The sequence below is a fragment of the Harpia harpyja genome, chromosome 6, assembly GCF_026419915.1.
Source record: "Harpia harpyja isolate bHarHar1 chromosome 6, bHarHar1 primary haplotype, whole genome shotgun sequence".
Taxonomy (NCBI): Eukaryota; Metazoa; Chordata; class Aves; order Accipitriformes; family Accipitridae; genus Harpia; species Harpia harpyja.
The window spans coordinates 8,084,364-8,103,202 of NC_068945.1; the positions used below are offsets into that span (position 1 = coordinate 8,084,364).

Below are 18,839 nucleotides of genomic sequence, written 5' to 3' on the forward strand. Positions count from 1 at the left end.
TGTAGCATGCCGTTAAGCAATGTTATTCTCCTCAGATTCCGAGAGCTGGCAAGTTTGCCTTTGTTAGCTACTACCTGGAGCAACAGCTGCTTCCTGCTCAGCTACCCTGCTGCCCAGGCAGGTCTGAGACAGGTATTCCTCATGACCCTAGGCAGCCAGCCCTCAGTCTTGGTTTGGAGTCTGAGCTGGCAGGACAGAGAAGCTATGATCTTTGGGGGATTCTCTGCAGTGCAAGGCCACATGTGTTTCGCTTAGGAGGACAGGTAACGTAGGAGCTTCTGTGGAAGGCCCTGACCAGGGATACTTCTCCTGTCCTGTATGGAGTCTTCCAATACCAAGACTGGCAGGTCTGGCTTCCTATCAGTTGCCCAGTTTCACGTGTTTGGAATATGGAGGCTCCTGAAAAGCACTGCGACCCTGGGAAGTGGTTTTTCACAGGTCCTGACTGTGGCATTTGAGAGCAGAGAAAAAGTGATTTGGACTTGAGGATGGCAAAAGCTTTGTCTCTTGCTGGCAGTAAATGGTGAAACTTACCTTCTTTAGTGTTCTTATCTGGTGTCTTGGAAAAAAGCCTGAACTCCCACACTTTTGCTCCGTACTGCTTGCTAACCTGGGTTGTGTCCGTAGGTACAGCTGTGTTCAGCTGATTCTGGGCCTACAGCCTCCCTTCATGGAAAAAAGGATCATAAGCCCTAAGACAGACACTGAGTGGACAGTAAAGCATTTCCAAAGGCTATATCGGTGTGGCCTGGTTATCCAGTCTGAGGCTAGTGGGGAGGCTCTAGATTTTAAGCTACTCTTCCCCATGTCCGTTAAAAGGCAGAGATTTTACCTTCCTTGGAAAGGATTATTGGAAGTCGCTAGTTAAGAGGTCCATCCACTGGTCTAGGTGTCCAAAGATGGTCTGCACTGACTAAGAGGCAGATCTCAGTTGCAAAGCAGAAAGCTTCCTTCCCTGCCCTGTCTAGTACTGGTGCAGCAGATTCCTTCCACTCTCTGCAGAGAAATAAATACACATTAAGAGCATCTCTCATTGCTGCAGTGAACATCCTTGCTGCCTGTTTGCACTGTGCTCCTGTGTCCATCCCAGTTGCGACAAATCCCGCTCTGCTTATCTCTCTCCCAGTGGGTCAGGAGTCTCAGCCCTCTCTCAACCTCACATAGCTTTGAAGGTGACATGAGTTTTGAGTGCTACGGATGACCCTCAACCCTGGTAAAACAAACAGCAACTCACTCTCCTGTACTGTGCTTCACACACAACCTGGCTTTCCAAACCCACATCTTGCTCTCTCTGTCTCTCAGCCTGAGAGAGGGAACTGGCATATCGCTCTCACTCCTGTACCCTCCCATCTTCTTCCATCCTTGCAGAGGAAGCAGACCAGGGCAATGCATGAAGAATACTCCCAGTTGCTGGAACCTGCCTGCCTCACTACCACCACCACCACCTATGGAGTGACAGATGAAGAGTGCCTGCAAGGAATGGGAAATGAATTTTACAAATAAATTAACTGTACTCACCAATGAATTTTGAACAGTTTATTCCCAATTCTGTTTTTTCCTGCTCAGCCTCCAGTCACAGCTTTAATCTCCCTGGCTTCTTAGGTTGAAGAGCATCCCACCCAGCCATGCCTGTGTGCAGGGCAATAAGACTGACAAGGGGACAGAATGATTTAAGTTGGGGCAGCCTTTCTATTGTAGCCCTCTCAGTGTCACATACTCTGAACTTGTCATCTGAGATCCTGTCTAATCAACAGAGAAGGACAGGTACTCCTTGTGAACTATTTCTCTCCCCTGGCTTAGAAACCATAAGCTTGATTGAACTGGTCTCTGCAGGTACCTATCCACGTCTCCCACGAGTAGGCAGCTAACGTTACAAGTTCAACCTCTCTGATGTGCCCCATAGACACCCCTTCCAGGATTGTTTCTTGTTTGTAGAAGAGTGGGAGGAGATATACAGTTTGCCCTCTTCTAAGATTAGAGTGTGCATGGAAGGGCAGGAGGGATGTGTGCATGCATTATGCCTTCAGCTGCTAACTTAGAATGGCCTGTTCTCCAGTTGAAGCTTGGGCCTTCTTGTGGAAACTTCCGTATCTTGTGCCTGCTGCTTCTTGGAAATTCCTGAGGAGAAGCTAATGCATTTGCCAGTAACCTACATACCTAAGCCTAGTTTCAATGGCACATTTACTTAAATCATAGAGTTGCTTTGGTGAAACTGTCCATAGTCCTCTTAGATATCGTCAGGAATGCTCCCCTTTTCTTGGTTTTGTCCCATTAATTTCTGGTTTTAACTTCTGAATGGCAGAAAGATCTTACGTGACAGTTTATTCTCATGAAATGCTTATTGTTAGGTATCATGACTTATTGTATATCCAAAGTATGCACAGCTAGTTGTTCCATCCGATTTTTTTTAGTGTGCCTATCCAAACAGTGTTATTGAGAACAAATAAAATTCTTCATCTATTTTGCTAGATATTAATATTATGTCACTTCGTCTCCTGTGGTGTTTGGCATTTACTCTCTCAAGACCTTTTTGACACCTCATATTCAGAGAAGTCTATGGAATGAACTGGCTTCAGTGAAAGCTGAGCAAAATTTCTAATCAAGCATGAATACTAATTGCATTTTGTTTTGATTTAGAAATAGTAAACCCATCTAATTTCCTGCCATGAGGCAATTACTTTTCCACAGTTTTTGGTTGCTGAATTAAACTGTTTTGATTTTAGACTACTGTGATTTTCCTTTGAAGCATGCCATGCCTGCTTCATGGGGATAGAAATTTAATGTTCAGACATCCCCGTATTTCCTTAAGGTAGCCTTGCTGAAGTTTCCTACACGGTATGCCATGGAGGACCTGCAAGTATGTGACTTTGATGAATCACAGCCTAGTCAAGCTGAGAGACATTAAACTGCTTTACAGATACAGGGTAGCCAGGGAGCCCCAAACGACAAGTGATGTGGCTGCCCATGGGCAACAGTTAGGTGTTGTCTAATTTAAAACCAGGCAGCAGCAAAACATTGTGTTAACTTTTTTCCATGGTAGAAAGCCATTATCCAAATTTTGTGAATGGAACATACTCCAGTGATTTTACAGACTTTTAAATTAAATTATCGTGATGATCACTTTGTTTCATTTGAGGCAGAAAAGATCCAACTCCATAACCATGTAGAGTACTCACCAGAAAGTGAATTAAAATGAAGGAGCAGTTGCCATCCATCTACAGCCTGCTGTAAAGGAGGGTCTGTATTTGGAGACCTGTGTCTGTATGCACAAGTTTTCAGACCTGTCACTTTTGAACCTGCTTGCCCCTAACTAACAGTTTCAGCTTGGGCTGTGTCTCTCTGGTACAGTCAGTCTCTCATGACCCCATAGCAGGGGCACAGCTATAAAAGGGGCCAGAGCAAACTGCTTTCCTTACACAGTGAGGAATTCTAGCTCATGAAGGGGAAAGAGGGTCTTGAGACACTCACATGGACAACAACAACAACGCAAAAAGCTTCAGCGTCACTGAAACGTGTACAAGTTCTTTGCTGTATTGCTGACTTACAGTTTTGACAACCTGGGTCTGTGCACATGAAAGAAGCTGCATGAGGGACTCCTATAGGTGTGTTTGCTTAAACTTACATTGGCAGGGTCAAAGGCACCTCTGCACACAGAACCATGTAAATAAAATACACAGGGTGCCATATGACCTACTGAAGTAAGGCTGATTGCCTCTGCATCACTGCGAGAGATCCAGACTAGAGAGAATGTGATAATTTGGAAAATTGACATGCAAAAAGTTTAACCCAAACTACCAGATGGGAATCCAGGGCCTCCCCCCTGAATTCTGCTGAAGCACCATAAGCCTAGTTGGCAGTAAGAAAAAAAAACTGTATTAAAATTACTCAAAAAAAGCCCAAAAGAGATCTACAGGCCTCCACTGAGGGGAAGAGGATAAAGTTCTCATGAAAAACACAAGGGGTTTGGCTCATAAGGTGGTTCTTGGTTGAAATTCTGACTGGTGACACTGTTAAGTTCCCAGTCCCTCTCTGATTTCACTTCAGCTGTTCAGAAACATGCAGATAATGTCTTCACTGCTAGAATGGGAAAGTCCACAAGTCTTCCCTTCACTTGTATCTGGCCTGCCGTGAAAGATCAGACTGGATGGGTTCACACTGTCCTTCCACCTCATAGCAGTGATTTCACAGTGGGATCAAAGGCAATATGTGGTCAGAGGTTTATGTCCAAGGATTATCTTGCAGAAAACCCTGGCTTTTAGAGGCAGGGAGTCAAGCTCCCAGTGTATAATGGCAACAGGTAGGATTTCCTCTCCTCCCGGAGAACTGGCAAGTATGGAGACAAACCTCCCCACTACCAAAAGCTGTCTGCCTTCTAGTATCCTGAGGAGTTGCCAAACACCACCTTGCTGTGGATGACTTTGGATTTAAATCTCAGGCCATTACACAGTCTGAGCTATGGAAGGGAGGAGAGACAAGACAAAGTAACTAAAAAATAAGGCCAGAGGCGTCTGATGAGAATCAAGACTTAATTTATTTATAGTGTTACTTCCTTTTTGGTGTTGAGGTGTCCTCGTCTAACATTTCAATAGCCCCCCTCAACAAGATCTTCTAGGGGCAGAGACATGTGAGTTGATCCAGCAAGGCTCAGACAAGATGTGCTCTTCAGGCATTTATCTGTTCATCCTTGGCTGGAGGTGGGAAAAGGACAGAGTGAGGGAATTATCCTGGTGAAGCAGTGTCCAGAGCCCTGGACATCTTCTCTGTGTTCTGGTGGCTATGTGAGTTCAAGCCCCGTTAAAATCTGGGAAACTGATTCACCTAAAAATGCCCAGTTGCAGACAGATAACAGAATGGGAATGGCTGGACAGGGGAGGCAGATTTATCCAGGAGATAATATGAGCTATCCTAGTACACATTCCCTCTCAGCACCTGGATTCCCAAAGGAAGGCAAAAAATAACCCAGAGCAGAGTTTGAAAGATCCCCACCAAAGATATGTGAATAACATCAAAATTTCACCACGATGTTTGGGACACAGTTCCTCGGTACCCTTCTGTGTCTGCAGCATGGCAAATGTGGCCCTGAAAAGGGCGGACACACAAAAGGCTGAGTGTGGTGTTCAGTCCCAAGAGAGATGTCAATCTTATTTGTACAACGTGACACACAGGCAGGAATAGACAAGTGCCTCTGTGCAAAGGAAGGCAGTAACACTGGGATTGCCATTCTCAGTGAACCACAATGAAAGCTGTATCCGATCTTACACAGGACATCGGGTGGCAGCATTGCTTTTCGTCTCTGTACTAAGGCTTGCCTAGAGACTGCAATAGGCACAGTGAAGATAAATGCTGAGAGTATACACAGGCGGAGGAAACCCATGGTCTGCAAAGACTCTAATTAGACAACCTGCAGTAGTCCATGCTGGAAAACCTCAGTTGTTCCTGTGCAGCCTACCTGTGGAGCAGGGAGCGCCGTACTCCTGCGTGGCAAACTCATCTGGAAAGCAGAAGGGGAGGGAGAGGGCGGGCTGTCAGAGTCCCTCGGCAGCCCTGGCAGGGGGACGGGTGCCAGAGAGACGCTCCTCCCAGGCCCCACAGCCGGCCACTGCCGCCATCCCCAGCTTTCCCCCCCAGATCCCGGCGGGAGGAAGCCGTGTCCAGAGGCCGCGGCAGCGAGGCAGAGCCACCCCCAAGGGCTGCCCGGGCACCTACCCCCAGCTCGCTGGGGCGGGCTGGGGACAACGCCGTCGCTGCCACCCCGGCGCAGCCGCCGGGACAGCGGAGCCACAGGGGGCCGAGGCTCTGCCTGCCACCGCGGGCGCGGCGGCGCTCTGGGGCCGGCCCTGAAGGCGGGACCGCCAGCGCCCGCGGCTCGGCCCCGCGGCTGGGCTCAGCCTCCGCGGCTGGGCTCGGCCCCTCTGCCCGGGGCGCCTCTTCGCCCGGCCCTCCTCGGCCCGCTCCCTCAGGGGAGGGCGGCTGCACGGCAGCTGCCGGTGTGAGGGGCGGCCGTGCGGGGACCCCCGCGCAGCCACCGCCGCCCAGACCTGCCCCCCCCACCCCCGCGATGTTCTGGGGGCCCTGCCCGGGCAGGGGGCAGGGGGCAGGCGGCGGGAAAGGGCCGAGGCGCGGGGCAGCGGCGGGCCCCCCCAGCTCCCGTGCCGGCCGCCCGGGCTCCCAGGGGCACCCCCAGCCCCGCACTCACCCGTCTCGTAGTAGTCGTAGACCTTCACCTGGGCCGGCTTCAGGCCCCGCACGGGGATGTCCCGCTCCACCGTGAAGGAGAAGCCGAGGGTCTCGCTGCTCAGCTGGGGAAGGGAAGCGGCGGAGGCTGAGGGTCGGCTCCGCGCCGGCCGGGGCTCCCCCGTGCCCCCCGCACCGCCGCCCCCGGGCTCCCTCGCTCTCCCCTGGCACCCGTGCCCGTGGCCGGGGGGGCTGCGGGGGCTGCGGGCCTGGCTGAGGGGCAAGGGGAAACCCTGGGGCCTTTCCCCACACGGGGGGAGGCTCTGGCTGGTGGGGAGGTCAGGGCCCCATCTCTGCGCGGGGCAGAGGGAGAGCCTGCCGAGGGCTGGGGAGCAAAGTACCAGTAAGTCTGAAAAGTCAGCAGAAGTCAGTACGAGATTCAGTCCTATTCTTGTCAGAGCCATAGTAGTTTTGAGTCCCAGATCTTTTGCCCCATGGGGCCAAATGTCCCAATGCCTGTGTTTCTGACCGGTCCTTGCCCCAGATGGATACTTACCTTTTCCAGATACACTAGGACGTGGTTGGTACTCAACTCTGTGCGCTCAATAACGCGGCGGCCTTCCAGCTGAAGAAAGAAGACCAAGATGTTACTGCGTTGAGGGTGGTCTCCCTGTGCCCCTTGCACAGCCCTATGGATGGGATGTACCGTGGATGAAACACTGGGGTACCAGGAATCTAAGTCAGCAGACTTGTAGATAGCAAATGTGCAGGTGACAATGGCAAGAGCAAGCTGATGCAAACCCTGAAGCCCTCTAGTTTGCTACAGACACTTGGAAGGTGTCTTAAAGATAGATGTTGCTTGTTTGACAAACAGGCTCCTACCTTCCTCACGGAGGACTTCACGGGGATGAATCCCGACAGCATCTTCACATCAACAATCACCATGTTGGAGCCGTTGCGCTCCCCAGTGTAACTAAGGAATCAAGCAACAAAGACTCAGTGCACCTCAAGTCAAAGCTGGGGACACTTCCACCTTTTCCATAACACTTGGCACACCACCACGTCCTGACAGTCCAGCACCTCCTTCTCCAGCTTTCCAGGGTCTCCAGGTCATCTGTGCAGCCTCTCACAAGCCCAGCCCTGGGCTACCCACACAGCTCCACCACTGCAGGACATGGCCTTCCTCCACACTCTCTCCTCCCAGCCCAGCTGCTTTCTGCCCGCTTTTCCAGGGGATGTGCTGCTCCTGCAGGGCTTCCAGACTGGCTCGCCCTGGACAACCAGACCTCGTCCAGCTCCCATGGCTTCTCAGGAAGGCTCAGACCCAAACACAGACTCACCTGACATTTATGCCTATGTCAAAGACCTTGTGAGCCTTGGAGTCCGCGCATGTCTCTGGGATTGTGTACACATGAAGCAGGAAGGGTGCGTCCTCCTGTGTGGGCTGCACGTTGTACCTCAGGCTTGTCTAGAGGAGAGCCAGCAGCTCCGTGTGAGCACGTGTGCGTGCACGCTGGGCGCGGGAGAGCGACGATCCTCTCCCCACCCAGCCTCCCCACTTCTCCCGTTCTCACAGCTCCTCCACATTGCGGATCCTTGCCTCCCCCTCTTTCTCCTCCACACACCTCCGCTCTTCTTCTCCTCTTCCCTCTCCCAGAGCCTTCCCTCCCACTTCTCCCCTCTCTCCTGTCCCTTCTGCCCTCTCCCTGGCTCCTGCCTGGCAAGGGGCTCCCCTCCCAGGATGCCACCTGCCCCCAGCACCCTCACCTGCAGGTAGACGCATCCTTCGCCAGACACCTCCGTGCTGTACTCCCCTGGCACCTGGGGCAGGGGCACGCGCTGGAGCAGCAGACGGTTTGTGGGATCCACTTGGAAGTCTTGCTGGAAGTCCCCTCCCGACCGCAGGGTCACTTTGGAAGCTGCTCCGCTCTTGGCGTAGGTGACAGCTCCGTACAGGGACAGGGCTTGGAGAGCCACCACTGTGTCCTGAAAGAGACGGGTCCCAGCACCCAGGGGGATGCGGTTAGCCTTTCCACAGCCTGTCCGCCCACAGCCTGCCCTTTGCTGTCGGCACGCACCCTCCCCTCCGTTCTTCACTTTCTCTAGTTATAAGTAGAAAGGACAGAGCGAAAGAGCAGCTTTTGCGTGTTTCCGTTCCCTTCCCGCGTCCTCTGCCCAGCAGCTGCATGTTGCCTGAGCTCCCTGGCGCGGAGCTCCGCGCAGCCTTCGCTCGCTCGCCACTGGGTGAAGCAGCGACTTCATACGCGCAAAAACAGTGGGAGCCCTCTCCGATGGCACAGACGCACGTCCCTTGTGTCCCTACCATTCTGCCCCACTGTGTCAAGAAAACCAGGTCATTAATCAAAGTACTGGTCATTCCCAGAGGCACTACCTGACATACTAGCCTCTAGCCTCTTGGGAACTTGGCAACCGTGGTAGATACTGCAGGGCTACAGTCCCTGCCCTGGCAGAACTTACTGTGCTCCCACCTGGGTCTCTGACACTTCCCATCCTCTGACATTGATGTGTGAAGTCACAGGAGGGAAGCAGCTCACCTGGGTGGAGGAGAAGCCTCCATTGGGATTCTGCTGACCACTGATCCACTTTGCAATAAGAGACGCGAATGACAGCTCCTCCTGGGAAGGTGCCGGCTGCGTGGTGAGGTGAGCAAGGAGCACGTAGGCTGTCATCTCCACTTCAGCAGAGGGAGCTCGGTAGCGATAGTACGGGAGATCAACCTCTGGCTCTTTCCCAGGTCGCTGCCAATGAACAGACCCATCTTCACAGGAGGCGGGGAGCGTGGAGACAAGACAAGAAGCAATTATTAGTAGTTATTGCAAGGGAGTTCTTGATCTGCTGCCGGTCCAGCTGGGAGGACAGAGCCTCCAGGATGCATCTGTCATGCAGAATGAAGAGGCAAAGGTTAGGTTTACACTTGCTGCAGGTTTACATCTAGCCTGAGACTGCTGAGGCTCAGTCCTCAGCCCTGGATACCACTTTGTACTAGACTCCAGATTCACACAGACATTTATGGGCTTGGGCACCTCGAGGAACCAGGGACCTAAGAAGGATGACACTCCTCCCCGTGTTGAGTAGAGATGCCGGGGGCGGGCAGTGACAAGCTCTGAGGCAAAATGACCCAAAGAATGTGACCAGGCTTGACAGTCACCTGCAGGCGGAGAAGGCAAAAGGTGCTGGGGGTACTTCCTTCACAACCCTGCTCCCCAACGCTTGGGCAAACCCACTGTCCGGCCTGACCCTGCCATAATGCTTCCGAGTCGTTATGTGATTTCCTGGAAGACTCGGAGCTTATGCTGGGGCCTCTGAAATGACCTGTATGTTCGCTTTCTCTCTCAGCACATCCAGCTTTTCTCTGATTTATCATGCCTTGTGCTGTGCAAGGTCAACTTTGTTCTATATTGAGCATGTGCACTGGAAGGAAGGAGTAGCCATAAACATTGCTAAGCCTTTGCTAAGCAGTGCCTGGTGTGGCAAGAGGAGCGGACTGAGGAGAGACTCTAGCAGAGCTACCCTTTAGTTCAGCACCGATGGGGATGGTGCCTGGTGCTTCTGGATGAACTCCCTTGGAGCAGAGAAGTAGGACTGGGCACTGTGAGGGAGTTCTCAAAAATGCAACCCCTTTGCACAAGTTTTTCCTCTCCCTCCACCTTTCCCCACCCACAGAAGCCAGTTCCTGCAGCCATTGCCCCACCAACAAAAACCATTTCATCAAGGGAAGGTGCAAGGCCAGTGGGTTGGAAGAAAGAGATGTCCCACCAGGAGCACTCACCCTTTTTCACGGCTTCCTTTTCAAGTGAGCTAAGCAATGCCTTCCGTTTCTCCTCCTTCCCTGCCAGGGCAAAGGCGTACGCCATCAGTGCCTTGGTGTACACGTGGTTTTCTTTCTCATCTGCTGCTGTTTCCAGGCAGAACAGAGCATTACGGACCACCGAGTGCTGGGGAGAGATAAATAGTGATTAAAAGGCTGGGAGAAATTAGGTTTTTGCTTTACTAATAGCACATCATTCCACTGAACTTTGAGGAGGGGTCTGCCATAATGAGGTGTAGAAACAAGTAGTGTACGTGTTGCAGGAATGCCAAAATTGACAGCACATAATTCTTGTATCACAGGGCTCAACAACCAAGTCCTTTTTCCAATCTGGAGCAAATTCTGGCCAGTACTGTGTCATCACAGACTGACACAACATAACTGACTCAAGTTAGGTGCAGCCACATACAGTTACAGGCAGAGGAATCTCCAGCAACGCAATAGTGATGTAGGCTGTCAGCGAGACCTCGTTGTCCACTCCACCCTGCAGGGAAACACAAAGGTAGATGCTGACCCCACCTAGCTTCTCATCTTCAGTCTTTTCTCCCACTCTAGTGGATATACTTTATTATGCCTTGTAGACCCTTAGCTTGCCTCCTCCCCCTTGCAGCTAGGGTGGAGGTATCAATACCACTTATCAAGTGCAGGTTAGCCTTCATTCTCCTTCCTACTGTGGCGATCATAGAGAATGGTGCCCAGCTCCAAAGTGCTTGCCATTGACATGGGAATTTCCCATCTGCCTGTATGCTCAGGAAGCTCAACTGGACCCATCTGACTTATGGTCAACTTCTAGCCCCACAAAAAAAACCAACCAGGCAGACATGTTACCTTCATAGCATTGTTCAGGAGTGTCCCAGAACTGCGGAAACAGCCGTTCTCCTTCTGTTTGTACGACAGCCAGACCAAAGCATCCTGGATGTGCTTCTCATCTATGAAGATGTGAGGCCGGGCCTGGGCAAAAGACTTGAGGACAAAAGCTGTGAGCCTGAAAGGGAGAAAGAGCAGTGAAAGGGCCTGAGCAGGCCTGTTGTCCATTTCAGGTGAATGGGCCCATGTGCACATCATCTGTCTGGAGACAGGCAAGCAGGTTTGGAGAAAACTGTGGGCCAATTAGTCAGACCACATGTATATTATATCCTCACATCAAAAAATCTGTCAAAAAACTGCCTTCCACCTTGATTTCTTGTCCCTCTCTTGGCTCATAAAACCCTGTGATCCCTTTGTGTTGAGGCTACAGTTTGAAGGACAGCGATTGTTGATCTGTATCTAAAAAAAATCTTTTTGGAAAAAGTAGGGAATTGCATGCCAATTAGCTCAACATCTGCATAACAGTAATACTCAAAATGACAGGGAAGAATAATTAAATCCTTGCTAGCTCATGGTCTGCTGGCAGGACTCTTGCACTAGAAAGCCATGTCTCATGGATTTCCCAGAAGTCCCCAGTGTTTTAAAGTAAAGAAGAACATGTTAAAAGAGTTTTTGTTAGAGTTGTTACAAGCAGTTATAGAGAAGAAGCAGGCATGCAGCGAGAAGCCAACATGCTGGCAAGAACCAAATACTGTTTCAGAAACTAAAAGCAAACTGAAGGTGATGAAATCATCCATTCTTACCCTTACCTAAAGTTGAAAATGCATGGCAACTATATGCTGGAGCAACTCAAAACTTTGCAGTAAGTCACACTGGCAATACACCTGCTCCTCCAGGCTGTCTTTGCTTAGTAACACACAAACGCTCTTGAAAAAAAACCATACAGCACTGCTCTTGGATTATCATCCTTTCCACTTATATGGAAACACATTTCCCATCAGCCTTCTCAGCAGATGCTAGTCTAGAAGAGCTGCCACTGCAACTCTTCAGCCTTCCTCAGTCAGGATGTGAAATCCCTGCTCCCTTCTTTCCCAATTTATCTCCATTTCCTTCTTGTCTGTCATGGTCCTCAGAGCTGCTGGCGGGAGGACATGCTTCAGCTACATAACTGGCTGATGCAGCCTATTTCATCAAGTAGGAGGCAGCACAGGGACCACACCAGCTCTGGAAAGCCTGCTGGTCTACAACAGCATTTCCTATTTAGTTACGCAGCATTTATTATAAATGTGAAGGTGAGAAAGAGGAGCACGTGGGGAGGCATAGGTGACATTGAAATCTCACCAGGTGTTCCCCAGTTGGCCATAACGTGGTCCAAAGGTACTGTAAGAGCCATCTGGGTGCTTGTACTTCAGCTGCCTCTGATAACCTGCAATGGAGAGTTAAAGCAAGATTCAGATGCCAGAGAAAGTCTGCTGAGGCATGGGGGAAGAGAAAAACGGCTGTATTAGCAAAGGCAAAGGAAAGAGGAGTAGGTCAGTCCTTTCCTGGCCAATAAGAAGTACTGGTACATCCCCACCTCCATGCACTGCTTGTACTGCATGAGGAGAAGCAACACCTGCCTTTCTTCAGAAGGAAGGCAGGACGTATTAATGACAATGGACAAGTCACTGTAGCAGGTCACCTGACAGCTCTGCACTGCATTGCAACCCAATTAGGGAGAGGGAAAAGTGGGTGCAATGATCACGTACCCTAATGCTTAAGCAACAGAAAATAATAAAGGAAAAAGAGGCAAAGGGCCTTCTCAGGCATACAGCAGAGACCATCTGTGCATGAGAGAAGCTCTCTTTCCACACCTGGTCAACATTTGACAGAACCACCGTAGGCAGGATCTGGAAAAAAGCCAAAGCAGAAGCAAAAGCCGTGTCCCAGCTCACCGCTCACTAAGTATCCAATGGCCTTGGATTTGACCTCCTCGCTCAGCTGCCCTGTCTTGTTCAGATAGTCCAGGACGTAGATGTTGGGTGCAAACAGGACCATGTTCTGCTCTCCACAGCCGAACGGCATCTGCAGGAGCTGGTGCAGGTTCTGCATGGCAGTGCCCATGATGTCACCTGGGGAGCAGGAGATACCAGAGGGATATTAACAATACTCAGGGCTGCCTATCAGAATCAGAGGGAGCTACTGAATAAAAGAAGCAGGAGATGACAGAGAAGAACAAAAGAAAATCTGGATTGATAAAGATCCTGGACTGAAACACAGAACAGCAGAGAAAAAGAAAAGAGAGAAATGAGAGAAAGTTTAGGGCACTAGCAGAGAACTCCAAACAAAAGGACATGCAGAAAGGAGAAAAGGAAGAGCACAACTGGAAGGGAAAGTGCTCAAGACAGAAGGGATCAAAGACAGGAATGAGGTGTGCTGAAAACCAGGAGAAAAGATGTGAGGTAGGAGGCCAACACAGAGGGGCAGAAACAGCACATGGTTCTTCTGTCAGGCTGCTCACTCACCCAGCACTGAGAAATATGCTCTTCCTGAGTCTTGTACCACATTTGAGGGTAGCAACAGGGAAAACTTCTGTTTCGCAGGCACTCCTGAGAGAGAAACAAGACCCAAACAGCTTCAGTGCAGTCCCAAGAAATGCTAATGGAAGGGGAGGGGGCCTCAGTGAAACGACAGTAACACTTCCTATTAGAAATACCCGCACTTCAGTCACTTCGTTTTTCCCTCACTATAAGGCCATCTCTGCATGAAACCACCCCCAGCCACTGTTAGTCACTTTAGATTGTGTCTCTACAGCTTTTTCCTGGGCCTGCTAGAAAACAGGAGACAGCATTGTAACTTCAATGTCAGCACACAAGAGAACAGGGATGCAAAGTCATGCTAAATCTGTCCGAGCTCATACCGTGATGCTTGGGCAGGATGGTCCATTCTCTAGGTCTTTCTTCTGTCTTATATCTCAAGCTCCCAACTCATGGGGCATGTTTGGATTACCTAAAAATATCAGCCTACCTGGACTATGATAGAGGCAGCGCTATCTTCCTCCTCCAGGCATGTCCCACCCATCAAACCACACAGGAACAAAGGGAGAGGGTGGAGAGAGTAGGTTTTACCTTTTACACAGAGCACAGAGTTCTGGGCTGTTTCCTTCTCAACTCCTTCAGGCTTGGGTGGGATGGAGGAACACAAGAGAGGTGAGAAGTTAGTGAGACAGAAAATACAGACAGAGGAATCCTTAACAAGGACAGAGGGGTATGTGAAAAGAAAAGTGAGTGAACTGAAGAAGGAGAGGCAGTTACAAAAAAACCCTGAAATACAGAGCTCTGAAATAATAATTTAAGCAAGTACAGGAAATATGATCCTAAGTGACAGGTGTTGTACCTGGAGGAAGGACTGGAAAAGGAAAGGAGAACACTGCACGACTACCACATGGATGACCTGCAACTATTGTACGCAGCGAGAGACACTTAACATCCTTGCAACAAAAGGACTGCAGCATTACAGCAAGTGCTTTTGTTAGCAAAAGCTCACAGTAGCTCTAGAGGGCTGTCCTGAAGAGATGTCTGCAGTGCTATTTATCATAATGCTGCAGATGCTTTAGGGAAAAAAAAGTGTCTGTTAATAATAGAAAGGGAAGATGGTGTACACTGTAATAGCTGGTGACACTACTGATACCGTACAACATTGTAGGCAAACATTAGGGGGTTTTATGATACAGAGAAAAGCTAAGAGCATAGAATCTACCTGCCAGATTACCACATCCAGTATAATAAACTAGCATTTTCCTATAAAGGGTATGCAGTACTGCCACATAGTATTTGCTTCTGTACCACATCGCATCAGCGACTCTTCTTGCCACAGGAAATGGATAAGCTGTAAAATTTTAACATGTTTTCATGGACTTTTATAATATCTGGAGTTTTGAGGGGAATTCTCTACAGGCATCAAATTCCTACAGGTGCTTGTGAATCTCCCACCTTCATCCCAGTGCCAGACTATGGTAGCAAACCAGAACTGCATAACACTCAGCTTAAGAGGCAGTTTGCTTGGCCACTCAACTAGCAGAGAGGCAGCATGTGCTGACTGGCAAACTTACTAGGGGTGTCTCAAACGGAGGAGAGAGGCTGTAAAGAGGGTGTATTGAAATAGGAGGTGACAGGTAGGAGATAAAGAGAAGGATGGATTGGAGTAGGAGTCCTGCTACAGTAAGGGACAGGGAAAGATGAGAGTACTGGGAGACACGTTGCACAGCATTATTAAGCTGCAGTCTTTATGCAGCCCTGCCAAAGTATAAAGATGATGTAAGACTATCATATTGTCACACTGTGTAGTGATCTCATGGAATCATAGGATCACAGACCAGCCCAGGTATAGAAGGGACCTCGAAACATCATCTGATCCAACCTTTTATGAGAAAGGGAGCCTAGATGAGATTATCTAGCATGCTGTCAATTGCATCACAGCGTACACTCTAGCCTGTGGGAAAGTTCAGTCCTCCTTTCCCACAGCCCACATACCTCCACCAGCAGCTGTCTGATGACCGTGTCTTTCCGCCCTTTCTCAGGGGTCTCCACGATGGCGTTCCCGCAGGGCTGCTGGTTCTGCAGGGCCTCGGTGCTCACCGAGAACTCCACCTGCCCTGGAGGAAACAGGGGTCAGCCAGCCCTGCCAGGCAGAGCCAGGCAATGGGAGTCACTGCCACTTCCAGGAGTTTCAATTTGCAGGCTCATGGATGGGGATTTTCTATCACACCTGGGCCCTGCTTCTTTCCCAGAAGAACATAGCTGTCTATATCAGTAGCCATCCTGCAGCAGATGAGCTGCACTGCCATTGAAAGGTGACTCTGTTTCGGTGACTCTTTTCCAGAACCTAGGACACCACAGTGGTGGGACTCACCAGCCCCACTGCTGTTCAGCACACTGCTGCCCCACGTGTACACCACAGCTGTGACCACAGCATGTAACAACAACAGTGAAAACAAAATATGACAATCCCATGGGACAATCGTCTAAGCTCTGGGAGGAATGGAGCTGACAGAGCATCCCTGCTGGCCAGCAATGTCTGTGGCTTCAGAAGGTGTTGTCCAAGGGCTGTAAGGCTTGATGGTACTGCATGTGGTGCCAGACACAGCCTCGCACACTGAGCCCACCAGCCTTTGCCTCCTAAATAACACCAGATGAGACAGACACTCGGCTGCAGTGCTTCTGAGGAAATTGTGTTGCTCTAACACCAGATACTGAGCAGGGAGAACAGCACAGAAAAATCCTCCCTGCAGTTTTCAGCACCCTGAGGCCTTTACCTAGAGATTTGGGAGTCACCAGCCAAGCCACGGTTTTCCTCCCATTCTCGCAGAGACAGTGAGATTCTTCCTCCTTTTCCACTAGAGTAGCCAGGAAATGAGTAGACTGAGCCAGAGTCACACTGACCTGCCAATTGTAGAGAGAAGCAGAATCAGGGAAGGGTGCTCGTGAGAGACAGGGAGCTAGGAAGCCATAGCAATATCTATTTCTTCAGTAGCAAAGGAGCAGGGAGCTGTGGGTTCTGCGTTTGGAGTATATAGGAGAAGTAACATAAGAATTTCAGGGGTGAAGGGTCTAGGGATACTCAGAGATAAGAAGGCTAGGTGAAGGCTAGAGGTGTAGAAGAAGTTACACAGGTACAGAGAAGGATTTGAACCTTCCTTACCCTGATGCAGGCGGTCAGGTAGTTGAAAACGGTGGCTTTCAGCGTGAAGGACTCACCACGCACTACAGAGTAGGGCATGGTGAGCTCTACAAAGAAGGGCTGGAAGGCTCTGAGGGACACTGTCGGGGACAGGCCAAAGCCCGTGTCTGCCGAAGTGCAGAATGCATTGGCTTTCCACTCGGTGATGGTGTCAGGGATGGTCACGTCTAGATCAGCATTTCCCTCAGAGCTGGCGAGGGATGGAGAACAAGGACAGAGGGATGATTTTTATGGCATTTTGGTGACTATCTGTACCCCTTTTGGCCTACTGAACACGCCCCTGTGCATGATGGGTCACAGTATGTTTGTTACTGTAGGGCCACCCTACATCTTCTTGCAGACCCACAACCACTCCTTGGACAAACCTAACCACGGCTGAAGGTAATTCCATCTCAGAGGATTGCCAAGTTATCTCTGCAAACAATAAAGGGCTTTTGGGCATTGAAAAGGCTTGGCAAATATGTGGGGATTCACATTTTCACTTTATAAAACTGGTTTTATTAAAAAGGAAGGAACTAGCCCAAGGTCCTTACCTTATAGATACTAAACTCCAAATCCAAGTTTCTGGGAAATACTTTCGGACTGTCTCCGTCACCTCTTCAGGAGTGCGTAATGTGGCAAAAAGCCTATCTGACTGAATGCCTGAATGTGATGAGATGAAAAAGAAATCAACTACTGATAATTCCAAACAAGCAAGATCTACATCAGCATCATGCTTTGGTCTGAGAAAGCAGCAATCTCTGTGGCAATCAGAAGCTGTGCTGGCAGCAGATGTTTGGTGTGCCTGTAGTGAGCACTGGTACCAACAGCGGTGAAGTTTCAGGGTCAGGGCTTATTAGCAAGAAGAGCTAGCCTTCCATTATTTCTCACTGGTCTCCAGTAAACCTCAAAGTTTGTGGGGCAGCGCTTCACAAGGTTAAAACAAGGATATTAGAGAAAAGAGCTATTTATGACCTTCTGTGCCAGCAGCCTTTTCCCTTTCAGGTACAGTCTTAACATGACATCCCTCTCCATCCTATCAAGCCAGCTAGCAATGGAACGTCCCTCTGGTGCAGTGTGTTTGTAGGGTCATTGTGACTGAGAAAACCACCTCCCTGCCAAATCTATGGCCTCCTCAAGAACTAGGCTGAAGATGCTCAAACTAAAATCACGCAGCTGGAATTTGGGAGGGGCAAAAAAAGACTTTTTGACTAAAACAAAATTTTCACATGCAAAAATTATTCCCAAGAAAATATTCTGAGTTTGGGATGAAATTTGGTAAAAAATAAGCCTTTGTTTTACTTTTTGGTTTTGAACAACTGGAAAACAAAGATGGGGTAGGTGGGACTTGGTTTGCTTGGCTTTTACAAACAGAAAGAGAAATACACCCAAACAGATAAAGAAGAAAAGCTCTTAACTAAATTATAGGTTTGGTCATCTTTACTTTGGCTAAATTCATTTCTACGTTTGGATAACAATTTTGAAGCTAGCAAGTATCCATACTATCTGTGCAATGGGCACCTCCAGAGTCTGAGAAGGTCTCAGAGCACAAGTGAAAGATGCTATCAGAGCTGTATCACATAGCTCCTAGCAAGAGTGACAGATAGCTTGCTGGTATTTTTCTATCATGGTATTTCAGTCTTCTTACTGCTGTCTATTTCAGTTTAAAATAATTAAAAAGCATGTATCTTGCATCTTAGCAACTTGTGCCAGAAGTTGAAATTGTCTTAAAACTGGACATGTACAACAGCACAGGTTGTTGTGCCAAGGGCAAACTCTCTGAATCAGTTATCCAGCTAAAATAACTTAGATTTTCTAGGATATTTCCCTTAATATGATACTCTGGAGGATGATATGGCCAATTCTGTTGCCCAAACAGCTACAGTGTAAGAGTTGAGATACCCTTAGAAATAGGGTGGGTCCATTTCAGACTGGACTTCTACCACACCCATCTTACCATTCTAAGCCCCCAAAGTCTACCAGCTTGTCACTGAAAATTTTGTCATCCACTTCATCTGGTTTTGACTATACATAAAACTGGATGAGTCAATGAGGAGAGATTGAAAATGGTATTGGAGACAACTTAAGTGATACCTGGGAAAAGAAGTCTACTGTAAAAGCCTAGTGAGCAGAGAATTCAGCAGCAGAATAATATCCTCTGCTCTGCCAGAGTCTTTGAAAACTACCTGGTTCTGCTGAATTCTAATGTGGGGTTATCAAAGTTTGTCTGTAGACCTTCACAACCCAGCAAAAGAGATAAGCCCCACGCTGATGCAGAAGCTGAAATCTGCAAACCCACCAATTCAGTACTACTTCCAAGAGTTCAATTCAC

At 49.3% G+C, this 18,839-nt stretch overlaps 2 protein-coding genes across 3 annotated transcripts in view; one reads left to right on the forward strand and one right to left on the reverse strand.

Moving 5' to 3' along the window:
* The window catches only part of LOC128142718 (alpha-2-macroglobulin-like), a 41,352-nt gene extending 38,876 nt beyond the window's left edge, over window positions 1-2,476 (forward strand). For both annotated transcript variants that reach the window (XM_052788993.1, XM_052788992.1), the window contains exon 36: window positions 1,369-2,476. In XM_052788993.1, the coding sequence (XP_052644953.1) occupies window positions 1,369-1,394 (26 nt within the window). In that variant the 3' untranslated portion in view covers window positions 1,395-2,476. The remainder of the gene's footprint in view (window positions 1-1,368) is intronic.
* Window positions 2,477-4,512: 2,036 nt separating this feature from the next.
* The window catches only part of A2M (alpha-2-macroglobulin), a 30,733-nt gene continuing 16,406 nt past the window's right edge, over window positions 4,513-18,839 (reverse strand). Inside the window, 19 exon segments of the mRNA XM_052790072.1 lie at window positions 4,513-4,688; window positions 5,450-5,491; window positions 6,197-6,299; window positions 6,731-6,799; window positions 7,057-7,147; window positions 7,515-7,642; window positions 7,942-8,160; window positions 8,730-8,953; window positions 9,965-10,130; window positions 10,413-10,487; window positions 10,832-10,988; window positions 12,152-12,236; window positions 12,745-12,921; window positions 13,315-13,398; window positions 13,918-13,969; window positions 15,322-15,443; window positions 16,104-16,230; window positions 16,490-16,718; window positions 17,062-17,170. Of these exon segments, the coding sequence (XP_052646032.1) occupies window positions 4,663-4,688; window positions 5,450-5,491; window positions 6,197-6,299; window positions 6,731-6,799; window positions 7,057-7,147; window positions 7,515-7,642; window positions 7,942-8,160; window positions 8,730-8,953; window positions 9,965-10,130; window positions 10,413-10,487; window positions 10,832-10,988; window positions 12,152-12,236; window positions 12,745-12,921; window positions 13,315-13,398; window positions 13,918-13,969; window positions 15,322-15,443; window positions 16,104-16,230; window positions 16,490-16,718; window positions 17,062-17,170 (2,285 nt within the window). The 3' untranslated portion in view covers window positions 4,513-4,662.